The 22712-nt window shown below is 39.7% G+C and overlaps 1 protein-coding gene across 30 annotated transcripts in view; it reads left to right on the top strand.

Annotated features, from left to right (window-relative positions):
* Positions 1-22712, top strand: part of nrxn3b (neurexin 3b) — a 623191-nt gene that overhangs the window by 240216 nt on the left and 360263 nt on the right. For 23 of the 30 annotated variants that reach the window (XR_013199929.1, XM_077219935.1, XM_077219926.1 and 20 more), the window contains 4 exons: positions 1090-1293; positions 8126-8152; positions 18655-18774; positions 18885-19266. Coding sequence is in view for 29 of the 30 variants with exons in the window: in XM_077219935.1 (XP_077076050.1) it covers positions 1090-1293; positions 8126-8152; positions 18655-18774; positions 18885-19266 (733 nt within the window). In the remaining variant the exon portion in view is untranslated. The remainder of the gene's footprint in view (positions 1-1089; positions 1294-8125; positions 8153-18654; positions 18775-18884; positions 19267-22712) is intronic. The other 7 variants (XM_077219931.1, XM_077219933.1, XM_077219940.1 and 4 more) reach the window with 1 other exon arrangement.

Consider the following 22712-nt stretch of genomic DNA (forward strand, 5'->3'; position numbering starts at 1 on the left):
GGAGGAAGACTGGGGTGAAGGAAATGCCTGAAGTCCAGTGTCAAGTACCCACAGTCAGTGATGGTCGGGGGTGCCATGTCAGCTGCTGGTGTTGGTCCACTGTGTTTTATCAAGGGCAGGGTCAATGCAGCTAGCTATCAGGAGATTTTGGAGCACTTCATGCTTCCATGAACCCCATAGAGAATCTGTGGGATATTGTGAAGAGAAAGTTGAGAGACGCAAGACCCAACACTCTGGATGAGCTTAAGGCCGCTATCGAAGCATCCTGGGCCTCCATAACACCTCAGCAGTGCCACAGGCTGATTGCCTCCATGCCACGCCGCATTGAAGTAGTCATTTCTGCAAAAGGATTCCCGACCAAGTATTGAGTGCATTACTGAACATAATTATTTGAAGGTTGACTTTTTTGTATTAAAAACACTTCTTTTATTGGTCAGATGAAATATGCAAATTTTTTGAGATAGGAATTTTGGGTTTTCATGAGCTGTATGCCAAAATCATCAGTATTAAAACAATAAAAGACCTGAAATATTTCAGTTGGTGTGCAATGAATCTAAACTATATGAAAGTTTAATTTTTATCATTACATTATGGAAAATAATGAACTTTATCACAATATGCTAATTTTTTGAGAAGGACCTGTATATATACATACATAACAAAATAATGTCAAAATGCTGGTCTTGGCCAGTATTCACGTAAACACAGTAAGTTATGTTTTAAGTTGAAAAACATTTGTAAAATAAATGCATGTGTAACAGTATAATGGACCCATGTGTCCGGTCTTAAAGTGAAAGCAGCCTAATATACCTTCTGCCAAATTATGTTTATTATTAAAATAATCTATATGCCATTTTTTCCCCATGGTATCCATGACAAAAATAAAAGCCATAAAATCTGAAAAATTTCATAACACGTAGGTGGCGCTGTCACCAGATTTGCTGGGTAAATTAAAAAATAAAAAAATAAATGAACTGAACTGAACTCATTTGAATTGACTCGGTGTGAATAAAGTCCAGTTAATGTAATCTTTTCAAGATCTTTGATCTTTTGATCCTTATATATTGTGTGTGTCTGTTTTCTCCACAGAGGCGTCTATCCTAAGCTACGATGGCAGTATGTATATGAAGGTGGTTATGCCGACGGTAATACACACAGAAGCAGAGGACGTGTCTCTGCGGTTTATGTCCCAGCGTGCCTTTGGCCTGTTGATGGCTGCCACATCACGTGAGTCCGCAGACACACTGCGACTAGAGCTGGACAGCGGCCGTGTCAGACTGACCGTCAATTTAGGTATTGTATTCTGCTATATTTGATATTCTCTCTCTCTACCATTCTCTCTTCCTCGGTTGTCCGTTATTTATTATATTTGCAAGTTACTGGATGTTATCATCTCTCTTAGACTACAACTAAACTGTTGTTTTGTTGATCTGCATGGATTGCTCCAGTTTGTTTTTCGTTCTCTTGCTTTGTCTGCGGGTCATGTGGACCGACGAGCTCTCTCATCACTGTCTCACGTAACCTCTGACCTCATGAGCGCAGCAACACATCACATCTGCGTCAGTCATTCTCATACACATGCTCATTGATTTACTCGCAAAATTTACAATTTTAAAAATCTGAGTAATTCGATTATTTTAAATTTTATGAAATGTAAGCAGCATTTATATTAGGGCTGGGCGATCTATCTATCTATCTATCTATCTATCTATCTATCTATCTATCTATCTATCTATCTATCTATCTATCTATCTATCTGTCTATCTATCTATCTATCTATCTATTATCATCTATCTGTCTGTCGATCTATTATCATCTATCTGTCTGTCGATCTATCTATCTATCATCATCTATCTGTCTGTCTATCTATCTATCTATCTATCTATCTGTCTATCTATCTATCTATCTATCTATCTATCTATCTATCTATCTATCTATCTATCTATCTATCTGTCTATCTGTCTGTCAATCTATTTATTTGTCATCATTATCTGTCTGTCAGTCTATCTATCTATCTATCTATCTATCTATCTATCTATCTATCTATCTATCTATCTATCTATCTATCTATCTATCTATCTATCTATCTGTCTGTCTATCTATCTATCTATCTATCTATCTATCTATCTATCTATCTATCTATCTATCTATCTATCTATCTATCTGTCTGTCAATCTATTTATTTGTCATCATTATCTGTCTGTCAGTCTATCTATCTATCTATCTATCTATCTATCTATCTATCTATCTATCTATCTATCTATCTATCTATCTGTCTGTCTGTCTATCTATCTATCTATCTATCTATCTATCTATCTATCTATCTATCTATCTATCTATCTATCTATCTATCTATCTATCTATCTGTCTGTCGATCTATCTATCTATCTATCTATCTATCTATCTATCTATCTATCTATCTATCTATCTATCTATCTATCTGTCTATCTATCTATCTATTATCATCTATATGTCTGTCGATCTATTATCATCTATCTATCTGTCTGTCGATCTATCTATCTATCTATCTATCTATCTATCTATCTATCTATCTATCTATCTATCTATCTATCTATCTATCTATCTATCTATCTATCTATCTATCTATCTATCTGTCTGTCTGTCTATCTATCTATCTATCTATCTATCTATCTATCTATCTATCTATCTATCTATCTATCTATCTGTCTGTCAATCTATTTATTTGTCATCATTATCTGTCTGTCTGTCAGTCTATCTATCTATCTATCTATCTATCTATCTATCTATCTATCTATCTATCTATCTATCTATCTATCTATCTATCTATCTATCTATCTGTCTGTCGATCTATCTATCTATCTATCTATCTATCTATCTATCTATCTATCTATCTATCTATCTATCTATCTATCTGTCTGTCTGTCGATCTATCTATCTATCTATCTATCTATCTATCTATCTATCTATCTATCTATCTATCTATCTATCTATCTATCTATCTATCTATCTATCTATCTATCTGTCTGTTGATCTATTTATGTATCATCATTATCTGTCTGTCAGTCTATCTATCTATCTATCTATCTATCTATCTATCTATCTATCTATCTATCTATCTATCTATCTGTCTGTTGATCTATTTATGTATCATCATTATCTGTCTGTCAGTCTATCTATCTATCTATCTATCTATCTATCTATCTATCTATCTATCTATCTATCTATCTATCTATCTATCTATCTGTCTATCTATCATCATCTATCTGTCTGTCTGTCTGTCTGTCAGTCTATCTATCTATCTATCTATCTATCTATCTATCTATCTATCTATCTATCTATCTATCTATCTATCTATCTATCTATCTATCTATCTATCTATCTATCTATCTATCTATGTGTCTGTCTGTCTGTCTGTCTGTCTGTCTGTCTGTCTGTCTGTCTGTCTGTCTGTCTGTCTGTCTGTCTTTTTTTCGGTGAAATAAGTTTGTTAAAATGTATCTTTTTTTAAATAATAATCAAGTTGTTTTTCATTGAAGTCTTTAAATTAAAGTGATTAAAATTATTTCTTGTTTTCATTTTGTAAAAACAAAATGAAAACAAGAAATAATTTTAATCACTTTAATTTAAAGACTTCAATATGACAATACATAGTAATAAACAACAAAATATACCTATATGCATTGGTGTCCAAAAGTCTGAAAAATTATTCTATTTTGCTTTTTTCTAATTGAATACAATTTTTGTCCACCCTACAAATGATAAACATAAAATATTTATCAAAAAGTTATTTGTAAACTTTTTGACACAAGGAGTGGGTGTGAAACCGGCCTACTGGCACAGACAAGAAGCTAAATGACCAAAAAAAACAAAAAAAACATGCTAAAGTCATAGTGATACACACACACACACACACACACACACACACACACACACACACACACACACACACACACACACACACACACACACACACATATATATATATACATATACATATACATATAAAATATATCACCCTGCCCTAAATGATATGCTGTGGACAGGACGGTCTCTTGTGATACTTCTTCAGTATTTGTGTCTGCTGTTTTTCTTATGGTAAGGTGGTTTTAATAGGTGGTTTTAATCAGGTGCACATCTGTACAACAATTTTTGTAACGTTATCAGGAAAATATGTATCCATCCCCATCCCCATCCCCCGCTCTTAATGGCATTTATCATGCCTTGTTTAAAGATGGTACTCATCCCTTCAACGGCCTTTAGCCTGCGGCCCTGTAAGCAAACAGCCCGAGACCAGAGCATCCAGCACACCTGCAGCTCGTGGCCACAACACACACACACACACACACACACACACACACACACACACACACACACACACACACACACACACACACACACACACACACACACACACACACACACACACACACACACACACACACACACACACACACACACAGTCATTTCTACCAACATCCACCCATATGCACACCATGTCCAGATGGTAGAAAGGGCCAGATGATCCATATCTTAAATATATTGCAACATCAAAATTAAAAGTAATTTCAGTCAATTCAATAATCAGTTCGATTAGTTTCAGTGCCAACATGTGTCATTTTTCATTCATACACTTAGTGTAAAACAATCAGAACATTCAGTATCCATTGTACTAGTTTAGTAAATTGTCTTAATTGAGATGACTGTCTGTTTTTTTTTTTTTTTTTTAATATGAAGAACATGCTACAAGTTTGTGTGTTGCTGGTGCTTTTTGGACCGTGGCTGTTTGCTCCCACTTTTCTGTTGCGGTTGACAGCACATGATAAAAATGGCCATATGGATTCCAGCCCGGATAACAGTTCCAATTATCATAAAATCTTCAGTTCTCTGTCTAATTCCTCTTACAGTTGGTGACCAGTAATTTGAAAGATAATTAACAAAGGATGACAAAGAATACTCTGGTTGATGAATCCATTTGGCTTAAAGCAGGCAGCCATTTTAAATTGATTATTACCATATACATTAGAATCAGGGGCGTCATGCAAACCAAAATTCTGGGGGGGCACAATCTGAGGCAATAGTTTTCCGACGGTTAGACTAGGCTAGCTATCGATAACGTTACACTGACACAACTTAAGTTAATGCTCTGAATTCGCAGCTAACATCAAATCCATAGCTTTTTGATCAAGTTAAAATTTCCAGGTCAACCACAAATAATCCCACTACCTTTTAATACCATCCGATAACTAATTCAATGCCGATTTGTTGCTTTGCCCACTTACCACTTCAAAAAACATTGCCAGCTCAATGTGCGAGACGAGTGAGTTGCTTGAACATACACAGCAAAGATTCTAGAGCGCTGATTTGATATACACAGACACCATATTAGGAAAAAGGGGCAGGCTGATGCTGACCGATTAATTACACATCCAGAAGAATCAGGCATGTGATTGGCTAAGGACAAAAAAGCAGGAAAATATACAGATTTTGTTTTATTAACATTAATTAATAAATGTTTTATTAACATTATTTCTCCCAATAGATAGTAAATAGATAGTTTTAATTGTCATCATTTACTCTCTCAAGTTGTTTTAAACCTGAATAAGTTTCTTTCTTCTGTTGAAGTTATTTGGAAGAATGTGGTTAACCAAACAGTTGATGTACCCCAGTGATTTCCATAGTATATTTTTTGCTATAGAAGTCAATGGGGACCAGCAACCGTCTGGTTACCCACATTCTTCAAAATATCTTTTTTTTGTGTTCAGCACAAGAAATAAATTAATATAGGTTTGGAACAATATTACAGTGAATAAATAATGACAGAATTTTTATTTTTGGGTGAACGATCCCTTTAAGGTCAAGGGGCTGCATGTTTATTATTAGGGCTACTGTCTCTTTAAGACCTGTACGCGACGCGTCTAATATACACGCATTTGACAAAGAGATTTCTCTCAATTTCCTCGGTTTGCTTTCTGTTTAGACATAATCAACTTTCCTTATGTATTTGTGTGTAACCTTGTGTGTATTTGAAAGTATTAGCGAAATAAGACTCGAAAGATAACTTAGTAACCAGGCGCTGTTAGACAGGCTTTTTTAGTGCATGTGCGTAGGGATGGGACGATTACCGGTTTCACTATAAACCACGATAAAATGTACTGACGGTTAGTAATATCGTTAAAAATTCAATTATCATTAAAACCGTGTTTGATTATCGGGATTTTAATAACTCACTATAAATCCTGTCCAGCCAGCAACAGTCTGACGCAGGCGCGCAATGTTGGTTTTTTTTTTTTATTCGAGAAGGAATGGCGGAAGTCGGTGACCGTGTTCGGGAGATTTTTCAGCCTTTTAAGAGGACCAAATCTGAGGTGTGGTCATATTTTGGCATTTACAAAAATCCTGAGGGAAACTTAATCGAGGATGGTCACCCTGTCTGCAGAACATGCTCAAAAAAAGTCGCAGTGATAGGAGTAAACACTTCAAATCTGCCGAATCGTCCTGTGTGACCATCATCCACTGTTGTAGCGAACGCAAGGCAAGTTAACTTTGATCTCAAAACTTAAACTACGTCCGGGAAGTAATTGGGCACAAAATGTTGTTTTGAGTTGACATATTTTATCTCACTCACTTGAAATAAACTTGAAGCTTCCGCGAAGAAAAGTTCGCAGCAAGTGGCTTTGAGCCAAAGACGAATGAATAAGTTCAAACGAGACTATTAAGAGTGACATTTAAGAGATAATAATGTATATTCATTGTACACTTATAACACCGATTTTTTTTTTTACCACAAACAGTAATTACGGAGACATATTGAATAGAGATTAATGTCTCTATTCTTAGCTGTTAAATCCATTTAGCGTACAAAACTCGTCCAGACAATATGATCATAACAATACTATCAAATTCTGTAAACAATAAATCAACTCTGATTTCTTTTTTAATACAATCAAAAACAGAGACGCAAGATGACAAGTTGTATTTGAATGAAATGAGAGAGCGCGTCCGTTGTGATACATGGATGTGCGCTGTGTTATAATAGGTTGCTATTGACGACGGTCATTATAAGGAAGAAAATCAAAATGCCACAGAATAGAATCTTGCTTTAAAAAGTGCATAGAGCTGCCTGATTTATTTGTTGTTTGTTGATTCTCAAATATAAAACTTGTTGAAATGTTTTCAGTGTGAGCATCAGTTCTTTTTTAACACTTTCATCTTGTTTTAACAAAACCGTGATAGTATTGATAATCACGATAATTTCGGTCACTATAATCGTGATATGAAATTTTCATACCGTCCCATCCCTACATGTGCGCGTAGGGTGTTTTCGCTCAATAAAGCGCATGTTAGAACAGCGCATCTGCAGTGAATGACATGTTTAACCGGCAAGGCTTTAAAGCACATGCAAATAATTAACTTTTGTGAACTCACTGAACTGATGTGTCCCGTTCCTCTGCGTTAACATTTGATGTGAGTATTTGTCGCGTTGTACACAAAAGCTGTTGAGACGGAGGCGCCAGAACTGCAACTGATAGAATGCACGATATACATATTTCTACAAAAGCAGTCAGCTTGTTTGGAGCAAGGATCATAGCGCAAATTTGAACTATATCGATATATGCAATATGGTCTAATTCCATATCACATTTAAAAATATATAGATATATTTTTTTATATCGATATACCCCCATAATAGTAATAAAGTTGTGACAAAAAAATTATCAGGGAGGAAAAATCTGAGGGGGCACGTGCCCCCTCACTTTGAATGGGCATGACGCCACTGATTAGAATTTGGCTAGTCTGGATGCTCAAAATGAGAGACAAAAAGAACAATATTTAGATACAGACAACATGTTTTGAATTTTGTAGAAATCTTCCTTAAGAATGGTTTACTTATAATTGTCTCTACATGTTAATAATAACACAAATATACACATTTAACATAGATACCTTGGATCAAATTGGCAAAACGAGTTACAGTATATCAGAAAATATTGTGCAGCATGCTCAAACAGCTGTTGGAAAAGAGTCCAGAATGGCCGCCGCTTCATGTGCTCGTCCCCAGAAGGTGGTGTTTCTGTTGTTGGATGTCTGCAGCTGTATCCTTGAAGGACGCGATTTCATCTGTCACTTGTTCTTCCCCATCTAGACTGTGGCAGGATAAACTGTAACACCAGTAAGTCTTTATTCAGTTTGTTCTACTCATTTCTTAACCTGTTGGATTTTTTTTAGATGAATTCTGTAAGAAACTCAGTCCTTACCTAATGAAATGATGTGTTGTTTATTTCCCATGTACAATCAAAGTATTAGCAAATGATTTAAACAGTGTTGCCAACCTACACTACCAGTTAAAAGGTTGAACTCAATCATATGCATTCTTTATTATAATCTGGCCATATTTTAGATTAATAGTAAAGTCATCAAAGCTATGATATAACACAAATAGAACTATGGCAAAGTGTTAAATAAATCAAATTCTCAAAATATCTTATTTGAATTTCTCCAAAGTTAAGACGCTTTGCCATAGTTCTATTTGCATGTGTATCATGGGATGCTTTTAAAAAGCCATGAATAACTTCTCTCGTGTGCTCAAAATTTTTCATTCACTGCTCCACAGCTCAAACTTTCTTGAAATTTAAAATTTCACTTTTAGTGTCTTAAGCTGTGTCCGAAACCACTCACTATCCACTATATATAGTGCACTACATCAGGTGTCGAACACTTTTTTAGCAGTGTCCGAAATCTGAGTGAACAACTTTATTCCCTACATTTGTTCACTTGTTTAAACTGCTAATGCACTCTGATTTCCCACATGCTGAAGTACTGTTTCCCAAAATCCAACGTGGAGAGAGAGTGGAAGTGAGCGAGTTTGAACGAGAGATAACATTTATTCTACACTGGTTCTAGTTTTTAGCTTTTTTATTAATGATTACCTGATTAAAACACATTAAAATATAGAGAGACAATATTATATAGATTAATTTTTAAATTAAATTAAATTATATAAATAAGTAAAAATGTTTTTTTTATATATTATTTATTATTATTAAAAGTTTAATGCGTTTGACTAACAGTAATAAATACATAAAATGATCTACACGTGTTAATGTGTGTTTCTTCTTGTTTGCATATTTTAATAGTATTTAATGATTATGAACACAAATTAAGCATGACAAACGGCCTAAGCCTTTAAATCAAAGGGTTTTTAAGTATATGAGAAAGCTAAATTAATAGTCCAAACTTTTGATTGGTAGTGTACATCCTTTTCTATGTTCCCTTTCAAGGGAACTTCGAGCTGCGTCAAACGCTGCGGGAACGCCCCTGCGTTGTGCGTCATGAAGCACGTATGGAATCAGCCCAATGGAGAGATGAAACGTCATAGGCGGGTGACGTCATCGACCAGGAAACTATAAAGCACCCCAAAAACACAAGCGCATTAGCTTCTGTGCTTTCAGTCGCGCTACATGTGAATCTGTCCCTGTGTGATATTGTCTGTCTTACATACCCTGCACCACACAAACAATTTATCCCTATATATATATATATATTGAGAGATTATGGCGGACGAACAGCAGTTTAGAAAGTGTGTTCCTCCCTGCTCGCGTTATTTAACGAGCGGGGATACACATGATCTTTGTGTTGTTTGTTTGGGAGTTCAGCATGCCCAGTTTGCTCTCGAGGGAGCAGACTGTGAGCATTGCGAGCGTTTGCCGTTAAGGACGCTCCGCTCCCGCCGATCGCTCTTTGAGGAGAGCGGTTCGGTGCGCGCTCCCCGCGGTTCGGGTCCCGCTTCTGCCGAGGCAGAGCGGCGGCGCTTATCGTGGGGATCGCAGATGGATCTCACAGCGGGGTTTGAGACGGGCTCTGCCTTATCTCTCCCTTCACCTGTGAGATCCAGTGCCTCAGTCCCGGGTTCGGAAGCACGCGCTGCGGTTTCTTCCGCTCGGGCTGAGGCACCAATGCTGCAGCTATCCAGTTCTGAGGAACTTGATGTTGTTAGTGTTGAGGGAGATGTGGAGGATTCGCCACCCCACACTCCTGAGAGTGATGAGCTTATGGAGGTGTTAACAAGAGCTGTTGAAAAACGTAATATTGAATGGCCAGTGACTAGACAGGAGTCTGTTTCTAAATCAAAGTTGGATGAGAGATTTTTGCCGTCACGTGTGCAGCCTCCACGCCGGTGCCTGCCGTTTTTCCATGATCTCCACACCGAGGTCTCGAAATCATGGAGAAAACCGGTGTCATATAGAGTGTTTAGTCCCCAGACTTCAACATACGCTAATATTATGGGAGCCAAGGCTCATGGTTATGGTGCTTTGCCTCGTGTGGAAGAGACGCTTGCGAGCCATCTCTCCCCCGAAGCAGCATCATCTTTTAAGGCACCGGCATTACCCACCAAGCCTTTAAGAAACACTTCGGCTTTGGTGGGTAAAGCATATTCGGCAGCAGGTCAGGCTGCGTCATGTCTGCATACTATGTCAATCTTGCAGGCATACCAGGCTGATCTGCTAAGGGACATGAGTGAGAGTGAGGAGGTCAGTACTGACGTAGTTCGCGAACTGCGTCAGGCTGCTGATTTATCCCTGCGTGCCACCAGAGAATCGGCCAAATTAATGGGTCGTTCTATGGCAGCTCTGGTGGCCGCAGAAAGACATTTGTGGTTAAATCAGACTAATATTAAAGAGAGAGAAAAAGCTTTTCTTTTAGATGCTCCTCTTTCTCCCATGGGGTTGTTTGGTGATGCTGTGAATTCAGTTATCGATAAATTCCAAGAAGAAAAGAAACAAACTGCAGCTTTTAAAAAGTTTCTTCCCCTTAAAGTTCATGTCCCTGGGGCTGCTGGGCGGGAGCAGCCCCGGCCGTCTTCGAGCTCATCACATAGAGCGCAGCAGAGGCAGAGTGTCGCGTCTCGTGCTCCCCCTGCTGGACAGTGGGCTCAGCCGCGACACTCTCAGCCGAAGCCTTCTCCCAGTAGAACTGATCTGAGGACAGTTATATTGGCTAAGAAGGCTTCGGCTAAGAAGAAGTCCTGACGCCAAGCCGTTCAGGATGCTGAGGGTGGTCCCCACCGAGGCGGAAAGGTGTTCACCTCTTTTTACGGTGCCCATTCCTCCTCGGTGCCCTCAGGGGCTCGTTCTGCCAACCCCGCCTTTATGCCGGGGCACAGACGATCCCAGCGAGCGCTTTCCCGAGGGACGCTCGCTCCCTCTGAGGAGGGTCTCAGAGCGGTCAGACCAGTTGTTCCCTGCCGGTGCGCCGTTACAGGGCGCTGCGTCTGCTGCTCAAGTTACACCAGAGGCCAGTCTCGAGAGGCTGGTACCCTTAGTAGAATTTCTGGCAGAGTGGAAAAGCCTTCCAAAAATATCTCATTGGGTCCTGCAGACAGTAGAAAAGGGTTATGCTATCCAGTTCAGGTGTCGTCCACCAAAATTCAGAGGGGTTCTGCACACAGTGGTGGGCCCCGAGCAGGCTCTGGTATTGGAACAAGAGGTGAAAACGCTCCTTCAAAAAGAGGCTATAGAACGGGTTCCTCCTCCCAGTTTGGAGTCAGGTTATTACAGCCGATATTTCATCGTTCCAAAGAAGGATGGGGGGTTGCGTCCAATTTTAGACCTGCGCATATTGAATCGCTCGGTAGGGAAGCTAAAATTCAAGATGCTCACTATCAAGCAGATCGTGTCTCAAATCAGGTCCGAGGACTGGTTTGTCACGATAGATCTGAAGGACGCATACTTCCATGTGTCCATCCTTCCACAACACAGGAACTTCCTGAGGTTCGCCTTCGGGGGCGAGGCGTACCAGTACAGGGTTCTTCCGTTTGGCCTAGCTTTATCTCCCCGCACTTTCACGAAATGCATGGATGCAGCACTAGTGCCTCTGAGGCTTCAGGGCATTCGTATTCTCAATTACATCGACGATTGGTTGATTTTAGCTCAGACCGAGCAGATGGCGGTTCGGCATCGAGATGTCGTCCTCGCTCATATCAGAAAGTTGGGGTTGAGGCTGAACGCAAAGAAAAGTGTATTATCTCCTTCCCAGAAGACCACTTTTCTGGGTGTCGTTTGGGATTCGGTATCGATGCGGGCGCGACTCTCTCCGACCCGCATCGCTTCGATTCTCTCAGCTGTGAAACAAGTGAAGCTAGGCCAGCTACTCACTGTCAAGCAGTTTCAGAGACTGTTGGGTCTGATGGCAGCAGCGTCCAACGTTATACCTTGCGGCCTGTTGTACATGAGACCGCTACAGTGGTGGCTCAGGACCAAGGGATTCTCCCCGAGGGGAAATCCGCTCCGCACGTTCAAAGTCACGCGGCGCTGCCTTCGTGCTCTGGTCATGTGGAGAGAAACTTGGTTCCTATCCAAAGGTCCTGTGCTGGGGGCTCTTTGTCGTCGCATAACGCATAACGCCAACCCCTCACAGGGTGGGGGGCGGTCATGAGTGGTCGCCCAGCCCAAGGTCTGTGGCAGGATCATCATCTTTCGTGGCACATAAATTGTCTAGAGATGTTGGCTGTGTTTCAGGCTCTGAAACACTTCCTAACAGACCTGAGAGGCCATCATGTGTTAGTTCAATCAGACAACACGTCGGTGGTCTCTTATGTAAATCATCAGGGGGGCCTGCGGTCTCGCCGGCTTTACAAGTTGGCCCGTCAGATCCTCCTGTGGTCCCAAGGGAAGCTACTATCTCTGAGAGCAATGTATCTCCCTGGGTATTTGAATGTGGTAGCAGACTCCCTGTCGAGGCAGGGGCCGAGGCCAGGGGAATGGAGACTCCACCCCGAGGTGGTGGAGCTCCTTTGGTTGAGTTTCGGTCGCGCCGAGGTGGACCTATTCGCTTCCAAGGAGACCACTCATTGTCATCGGTGGTTCTCCATCACTCTTCCAGCCCCCCTGGGGTTGGATGCTATGGTGCAGCCGTGGCCGAGGTCACGTCTGTACGCCTTTCCCCCGATTGCTCTGTTACCAGGAGTTCTGGAGAGGGTCCGCCGGGACGGGTCAGTCTACTACTAGTAGCCCCGTTCTGGCCGGCCCGAGTATGGTTTGCGGACCTGATTTCTCTCCTGGACGGTTCTCCTTTGGAGCTCCCGGTCAGGAGGGATCTACTCTCCCAGGCGGGGGGCACGATACTTCACCCCCGCCCAGAATTGTGGAAACTGTGGGCTTGGCCTCTGAGGGGGCCCAGCTCATAGACTCCGGTCTCTCAACCGAGGTTGTTGAGACCATTCTTAACTCCAGAGCTCCATCCACGAGGAAGCTTTATGCCTTGAAGTGGAAACTTTTCACTTCTTGGTGTGGAGAACACCTGCAGGACCCAGTTAACTGCCCAGTGGGTGCAGTGCTGGAATTCCTGCAGGAGCGCTTCTCCACAGGGTTATCCCCCTCCACACTAAAGGTGTATGTGGCGGCACTAGCTGCTTACCACGTCCCTTTCAGTGGAGTTTCTCTTGGGAGACACCCGCTTATAACTCGTTTCCTCCGTGGCACTTTGAGGCTGAGGCCAGCAGTTCGTACGAGGGTGCCGACTTGGGATCTGGCCATTGTATTAGAAGGTCTTTCCCTAGCTCCTTTTGAACCTATCGAAGAAGTTCCCGAGAAGTTTCTCACTTTTAAGACTATCTTTTTGCTTGCTATCTCTTCACTAAAAAGAATCGGAGATTTGCAGGCTCTGTCGGTTTCACCCTCGTGCCTGGAATTTGCACCTGGCATGGTTAAAGCTTTTCTGCATCCTAGACCAGGTTACGTTCCTAAGGTTCCTACTAATATTGTTAGACCTACGGTTCTGCAGGCTTTCTGTCCTCCTCCATTTATGTCATCGGACCAGGAGAAACTTAATTCACTCTGCCCTGTTAGGGCATTAGACGCTTATGTCCACAGAGCTGCCCTGTGGAGGAAATCAGAACAACTTTTTGTATGTTTCGGGCCACCCAGGAAAGGGTGTCCGGCGTCTAAACAGAGAATGAGCAAGTGGGTGGTTGAGGCTATCTCACTTGCTTATGAGTCGGCTGGCCAGCCTTCACCTTTGGTTGTCCGAGCTCACTCTACCAGGAGTATGGCTGCTTCTAAAGCTCTTTTGTCGGGGGTTTCCCTGAGTGATGTTTGTGATGCGGCTGGATGGTCTTCACCGCATACTTTTATTAAGTTCTATGACCTAGACTTAAGCTCTACCCCTGGGGCACAGGTGCTCTCGTCCTCTGTGCGCTAGTCTCACATGACGGTCATTTGGTCCTATGGCGACGTGGGTATTCGCGTTCCCGCAGCGTTTGACGCAGCTCGAAGTTCCCTTGAAAGGGAACGTCTCGGTTACGTATGTAACCCTAGTTCCCTGATAGGGAACGAGACGCTGCGTCGCTCCGCCATACTCCCGGCACTCACGTTAGCGCTTCCTTCAAGCCTATCAGAAGCTAATGCGCTTGTGTTTTTGGGGTGCTTTATAGTTTCCTGGTCGATGACGTCACCCGCCTATGACGTTTCATCTCTCCATTGGGCTGATTCCATACGTGCTTCATGACGCACAACGCAGGGGCGTTCCCGCAGCGTTTGACGCAGCGTCTCGTTCCCTATCAGGGAACTAGGGTTACATACGTAACCGAGACGTTTTATATGCGGTTAAAATGTTAATATTTAAGCATTTTTTTAAAATAATGCAGTTTTAAAATAAAATAAAAAATTAATGCTCTTCTGGAAAAATATAACTGCTCTTACTCATCTAAAAGTCTCCCATTTCTCATCCCATTCTTTAGCAGAGATTTGTGAGGTTGTTCAACAACAATTTATGAACACTTAATTTTTCCCCCCAATTTATTTATTTATTTTTCCTGCTGTGTCAATGGAGCACAAATGCCTGGTCTCAGGAGTAAAATCCCATTAATTTTCTGAAGTAAGAAATTGATTTTAAAAAAAGTGAAAGTGATGGCCAAGTATGGTAACCCATACTTGGAATTTGACCTCTGCATTTAACCCATCCAAGTGAGTGCACACACATTAGGAGCAGAGTAGTGAGTAGTGAACACACACACACTGCAAACGTGGATACACACACCCGGAGCAGCAGGCAGCCTTGAGTGGCGCCCGGGGAGCGTTTGGGGGTTAGGTGCCTTGCTCAAGGACACCTCAGTCATATTCCTGCCGGTACTGGAATCGAACCAGCAACCGTTGGCTCACCAGTCCAACTCTGTTACCATTAGGCCATGTGTGGCTCAGCTGTGATGGTTTACTTCCATAAATTATTGCAAAATGCATAATCAAGTTACTATATATGCCCTTAATCAAACATTTATTGTCAATAAAAGTGATAACATTTAAGTATCCTTACATTGGTAACACTACAATAAGGTTTCATTAGTTAACATTATCACACGGCTCTGTGGAATACTTGATTCTGATTGGCCAATCGTGCTATCCAGCGGTAAGTTATTCCCAGATAACAACCTCTGAAAACAGGCTCATCCGGGTCACTGAAGTCAGCAGCGCTTTACGCACTGTTGGATTATGAGATACAAACAGGTACAAATTTAAAACAGTTTAATCTGAAATCAATATTTCTTATCCCCCTAATTATTTATGTGGTGAAATTATTTACGTGGTGATTTATGTAGCTAAATGCTAGTTTGAACTTGCCGCGCTAAAAACAGCTCTCTCTGCGGAAGCTTCACGTTTAAAGGGCTAATAAAATATTTAGACTTAGATCAATATTTTGTGTCTAATTATTTACTTATGTGGCAAGTAGCCGTGTAATAAGTGGGATAATGTACATCCAGCCGGTTGGTGATGGAATCAGGGGTTTATTTTGACAGAACAACTAGCTGGATGTACATTATCCCTTACTTAGTTAACTACATTAGTTAACATGAACTAATAATGAACTGCACTTCTGCAACATTTATTAATCTTTGTTGATGTTAATTTCAATATTTACTAATGCATTATTAAAGTCAAAAGTTGTATTTGTTAACATTAGTTAATGCACTGTGAAGTAACATGAACAAACAATGAACAACTGTATATTAACTAACATTAAAGGGACATTGTGTAGGAATTTCTCTCATCTAGCGGTGAAATTGTATTTTGCATTCAAACGAATTGTGCTCTCCAGCGACTCGCTTTTTCCAATGCGTGTTGCATCTACGGTAGCTGCTATGTACCAAAAAGCTATGACAGGATGTCTTCTAATAGCACTTCGTCCAGTTATCCTTCGGGTGAACAGGTTTGTTATTTCAAACAAACTGCAACTTGACACAACGAACACACAAATGTTACAGTATGAATAATAACAGTGCAATACAGCCTTTTAAACTTGCCGGGGCAGTGCCAAGCGCCTCTCACTGCTCTGCTCCTCCGTTTCTGCTGCTTTCAGTTACGTGACGCTGGCTCTGAACGAAAACGCATTGTGGAAACGCGTTGGCCTAGTACTTTTTGACCCTCTCTGCTATTATAGTTTTTCAAGATGGCGGAACGACATGGAAGCCTCCGTGGACCTACCCGTCACATGTATATAAAGATAATAAATTCTTCGTTTACGAGGATAAGTCAGATAATTGGCAGAGGTATTTGTACACCATTGAGGACATATTTATGAATAAAAATATTGATTTTAGATAATAAAATACCTAAAAAACTACACATAGTCCCTTTAACAAAGATTAACAAATACAGTAACAAATGTATTTCTCATGGTTAGTTCATGTTAGGTAATACATTAAATAATGTTAACTAATGAACCTTGTTGTTAAAGTGTTACCACATTGTTTTAAATTATTATTTTTTATTTGATTTATTTATTTATTTTGCTCTAATCAAATGTTGTAACATTATTCAGTTTTTAAAGCTGTTTTGCTTCATTCATGACATGACACTACAGATGTTTTTTTTTTCTTTTTTTTAATCTATAGAGAACATGTGAAAAATATGTCTAGAATCAACGCAGTTATACATCTGCAGTCACTGTAACACTTCACTGAGTAACAGTTTGATAGTGTTCTGTGTGAATCACAATAGTCTTCCTCAAGGGGGCGCTTTTGGCCTCAGAGCACCAAATCTTCCATTGAGTCACATTCACATCTCAGGAGGTCTCATTGAAGACATTTGTACACTATTAAGTATAATTGTTATAATGAAGGGAAAATACTTTGTGTCTCTATAAATTACAGAGAAAAACAAATGTATTGTTAAATTAAAATAATTTCCTATAAAGTAATCTTAATGTGGTGTAATTTAATTACCGTCATTGCTCAACTCAAGTGTTATGTCACCATCAACCTTAAACTAACTATAAAATCTCTAAACTTGTGTAGATGTGTATAAACACATAGGGCAGGTCATTTAGAGAGTCATCTCTGTAGAGCTTGTTTCAATTAAAGGTTGTTGTTTATTAAGCATATTCTCCAATTAAAAGCACAGTGCCTGTAAAGAAAGCGGTAATAAAGTGCTGATTAACCATTTTAATTCTACAGCGCATTTAGAGGAGCACTTTGCCTCATGCTCGATAATTTGAAGTCTAAAAACTCAATATATTTGAGCAGCTTATGTTAATGTTACCAAATAAATCTGTACAACAATCAGTGCTTTGGACTAATTCTACTCATTCTTTATAAGTATATTTGTATAAATGCAGTCTTAAAAAATAAATGCCTACTACTATGTTTGGAGTAGATTAGCATACAGCACATATAGGGGACATTGTACCACAGATTACTAGCATACTAGTATACTTAAAGGGTTAGTTCACCCAAAAAAAAAAAAAGTATCCCATAATTTACTGACCTTCAAGCCATCCTAGTTGTATATGACTATGTATACGACTCAGCCAAACACAATTGGAGTTATATTTAAAAATATCCTGGTTCTTCCAAGCTTTGTAAGGGCAGTGAATGGTACCATTTTTTTTTAAACCTAATAAAGTGCATCCATCCATCATAAAAGTAATCCATACGACTCCAGGGGTTTAATAAAGACCTTCTGAAGCGAAGCGATGCTTTTTTTGTAAGTAAAATATCCATAATTATAACTTTATAAACTGTAATTACAATCTTAGGTGAGAGTAATCACTTCTTGCGGTTCAAACAAATAATGTTGGGCAACAAACTCAAGCTTCAGTGATTTTACTTGCAAAAATGCATCGCTGCGCTTCAGAAAGCCTTTATTAAACCCTTGGAGTCGTATGGATTGCTCTTATGATGGATGGATGGATGCACTTTTTTGGGCTTAAAAAAATTGTACCATTCATTCCCATTATAAAGCATGGAAGAGCCAGGATATTTTTAATATAACTCCGATTGTGTTTGGCTGACCTGAGGGTGAGTAAATTATAGGATAATTTCAATTTTTTGGGTGAACTAACCCTTTTAACATTTCTGCAGAATGGATAAGCTGTTCCACACATACCTCAGCCATGCTTTGGTTTTGTTTCATGATTTGGCCTTTTTCTGAGTAACAGCAGTTTAAATAGTTGATTTCATACTTGACTGACTTATCACTGAATTATTGACTTTCTCAATTAAAATATTTTTGTGATCTATCATCTTTATGACAGAAGTTTGAAAATGCATACCAAAATATTTTTTTCTCACATACGAATGTGTGACCTTTACACATGGTATGATTTATTAAAATGATGAGAAGCCAGAAATTTGATTTACTATGCTAGTGTGTGTAAACACTAACTGACACACATCATTCTCAGGTAAAGGCCCAGAGACATTGTATGCTGGCCAGAAAGTGAATGACAATGATTGGCACTCAGTCAGAGTGATGCGGCGTGGTAAAAACCTCAAACTCATAGTGGATGATGATGTGGCAGAAGGTACGAATGCAGCATAAACTCAACAGACCATAAGCATCTGCCCCCTATATAATGCATTAGTCCAACACTTACTAATCATTTTACCAAGACCTCCTCCTCTTCTTTTACAGGTCAGATGAATGGTGACCACACTCGGCTGGAGTTCAGTAACATTGAGACCGGGATTCTGACAGAACGGCGCTTTGCGTCCACGGCTCCATCCAACTTCATTGGTCACCTGCAAGGCCTGAAGTTCAACGGCCTTTTCTACATCGACATGTGCAAGAACGGGGACATCGAATTCTGTGAGCTAAATGCTCGTTTCGGCATGCGCTCCATCGTGGCCGATCCTGTTACCTTCAAGACCAAAGGAAGCTATCTGGGTCTTGCTACGCTTCAGGCATATAGCACCATGCACCTGTTCTTTCAGTTCAAAACCACCTCAGGTGACGGATTCATTCTCTTCAACAGTGGAGACGGGAATGATTTTATTGCCGTGGAGCTTGTCAAAGGGTGAGTGGAAGAAGAGGGTTCAAAGTACCAGTTTCCAGTTTTTACCAAATAGCTATTTTGTTGAGGGTTGACAGGTAAGTCTGGGAATCGATCCCATAAAGAATCCATTCTGAGTAGTTGGGAGAAACATGGCTAAAAACGTGTTCATTTTATAGAATCCAGGGGCTTTATTCACAAAACATCTTTAGGCTAAAAGTAGCTCCTAATTTGCTGATTTAGGAAACAGTCTTAAAAATAATGGGCCTGTCAGTCCTAATTTTTTGGACTCCTCAATTTTTGCTCAAAGAATATTTCACAAAGTATTTTAGCACTAAATCCAGCTCCTAAATCTGTGAAAAGTTAGGGGTATATAAGAGGACTCTTAAGTCACTAAATCACAAACAATCTTAAAATAGCTGTTGCTGGCAATCCGCCCTAGCAATCTGCCCAAAGACACTTTACACCATTGAGGCAATAGGCTATAGGCCTTGGGTGCAGAGCCTTTTCTTAATAATAATAATAATAATAATGTTAGTAATGCATTTTATTTATAATGCACTTTTCATTAGCCGGGGACACACTTGTAAGTGTAAGGCCGATTATGAATGTAAGTTGATACTTATGACTGATCATGCCATAATGCGCCAGAGACAGTCGCGTTCAGTCTGTGTTCACAGTCGGTGTTTAAAATCTGCTGCAGTCGTTGGGAACAGTCTGTAAGGGCAGGGTTTCCCATAGGTTCATTTATTTGTGGCGGACCACCACAATTTCAACGCTGACCGCCACACATTGATTTTCGATTGTATTTTTTTTTTTTTTTTTACTAAGCCTATTTAAAATCGTATTTGATTGCAAATCACCGTAGCACTACCTCTTGCTCATCCCTCTCTATCTCTTTCTTACTCACCCTTACCTCTCTCTCTCACTCACCCAAACCTCTCGCGCTCTCTCTCCCTCATGGAACACCGCAGCACAAATATGTCCAACACAGCGCTGTCAATATTGGAGACCCAGCTTTAAAAAAAAGTTATTAGCCAGCATGCAAGGAGCCTAGCTAATAAGGAGAGCTAAGTTATTGTTAGAATACAGCTGGATTTTCGAGGTTAGCACGCTATATATACCTGGTAGTCAATATCGCTGCACGCGCGCATCTTAGACTGTTTCAGCTAGTCGTTAAGTGTGTCCCCAGCATTAAACCCAAAGCACTAAAATAAAACAAAAAGCAACAATAAGAAGAATACAAAAGTAAATGAAATACAACCTTAAATAACTTTCTTAACCAACTTTTTAAATTGAGTCCCAAAGTTGATGCTTTTCTGATGGTGAGAGGGAGCTCATTCCATAACTTTGGGGCTTTAAATGAAAAAGCTCTTTCCCCCACGGTCTTAAGTTAACATGAAGGCTGATGAAGTAAAAGAGAGTTGGCAGAACGGAGATGAAAAAGGGTGTATAAACTAATAAGTTCGCAAAGATATGCTGGTGCAGTCTCATGTAGTGCTTTATATGTTCAAATTAGAATTTTAAAATCAATCCTACCATTAATAGGAAGCCAGTGCAATATGTTTCCGAGGAGCCGTACGAATTAGCACAGGAGCACTAGAATTTGAATATACTGTAGCTTGCTTAGAGATTTATCTGGAAGGCCGGAGAACAAGGCATTACAATAATCTAACCTAGGCGTAATGAAGTCATGTATACGCCTTTCTGCATCAGCAAAAGAGAGAAAAGGTCAACGTCGTGCAATGTTCCTGATATAGTAAAAGTTGGTTTTTGAAATGTGTTTTATATGTGCATCAAATGTTAACTGAGGATAAAAAAATTACGCACCATTCTAGAATCAACAACCAAACTAATATGATCGGCCTTGCGAGCCGCCACTATACCAATAAGCTTCAGTTCAGTTTAGGAGCTGTTCAATTCCAGATTTTAATCTCTTCTAGATTAAATGCATTAAATATTTTGATTTATAGATTTTAATCTGCAATGACATAACATAAATGTTCATTTATGTACAGGCAATATGCATTGAATGATGAAGAATAAAACATCAAGTTTGGCCAGATAGCCTTGTGGGCAGCTCTAGGTACCCGAGTTCGAGTTCCAGCTCGTGGACCTTTCCCAATCCCATCCCCCCTTTCTCTCTTCCTCTTCGCTTCCTGTCTACTCACTGTCCTATCATGATAAAAAGGCAAAAATGCAAAAAATAATTTTAAATAATAAAAATTAAATTTTTTAATTAAAAAAAATAATGTAATATGTGGCAGTTGTTTCACTAGTTCACACTTACAAATGATTGAACAGTAAAAGAGTAAAATAAGCATATTTGGCATGCTTTCCAATGGGATCAAGGGCTCCGAGCTCTGAAAGCCCAAACCCAGAGTTCTCCCCCCATATCCCCTGTAAACTACTACACGGCCCAGAAGACCTTGACTAGCTAATGTTGGGGAATTTAATTTTTTGAATATGTTCACTGAAATGATTTGTTATATTCACTGACTGCTTGATTCATTGAGTCTTCCTGCAATATACGTCATTACATAAGTATGTGGGAAAAGCTAGGAGTGGGTATTTTGTTTCATCTTAGTGACATAAATCTCTTACATCTGTCCACCAAACAGATTTGTTCACACCAACAAGTGGCGAACAGTGAGTGAGAGAGATGATAATACTGATGAACAAAACACCATATCAGAACTGAGTTAAAACAGATTTAAAAACGATTGATTAACGAGAGTTAAGTTAACAAAAGACCCCCATGCAAATGTTATATTACAGAGGATTTCACCTTAGCTTCCAGAGGGATCTCAGATTTGTAATATAATAAGATGTTTTTAAAAAGTCTAAAATTTACTTGATTAATATGGATAAAAAACTGAAAACAGAATCGATTCCAAAAGTTCTGGAATCAGCCAACCCTATTAAGCTGTACTTTCAGCATAAATGCTGGTCTCAAAAACAGCATTTATTCTCTGTTACTAATACCAAATAGGTTTAAAAGGTATCTATAAAATATAATTCATTAGACCAAGTTGTAATGCGGAAAGAATCATCAAACAGTAAAACTTACATGAATAGTCTTCATAAAAATACCTTTGATTTGTTTTGACAATCTTTCATCAAAGTACTAAATTGTTATGCTTCGGAAACATTTTTTTTTTATGTAACCAGGAAAATGCGGGCAGAGGAAAAATAATGTTGAACCAAAAAAATCAAACCTACTTTATTTAAGCAAATCAAGGTTGGATAAAATCGAGTCCCACTGTAATGGTGGGTGTTTTAGTAAAAACAGGACATTGGATTCAAATGCAGCAGATGGTTTATTAGAAGTAAATCTAGGCCGGAACAAGATAAATCAAAACAACAGGAACTAAAACAAACACCGTACATCCACATAAGGACAACACCAGTGGACCGTTGCATGAAGCCGCTTTCAGTTGCTCCCCAGTAAGTTTGAGATTAGTTTGAGC

Source organism: Siphateles boraxobius, unplaced genomic scaffold (genome assembly GCF_051911475.1).
Source record: "Siphateles boraxobius isolate OS27281-9 unplaced genomic scaffold, OSU_SipBor_1 8, whole genome shotgun sequence".
Lineage (NCBI taxonomy): Eukaryota > Metazoa > Chordata > Actinopteri > Cypriniformes > Leuciscidae > Siphateles > Siphateles boraxobius.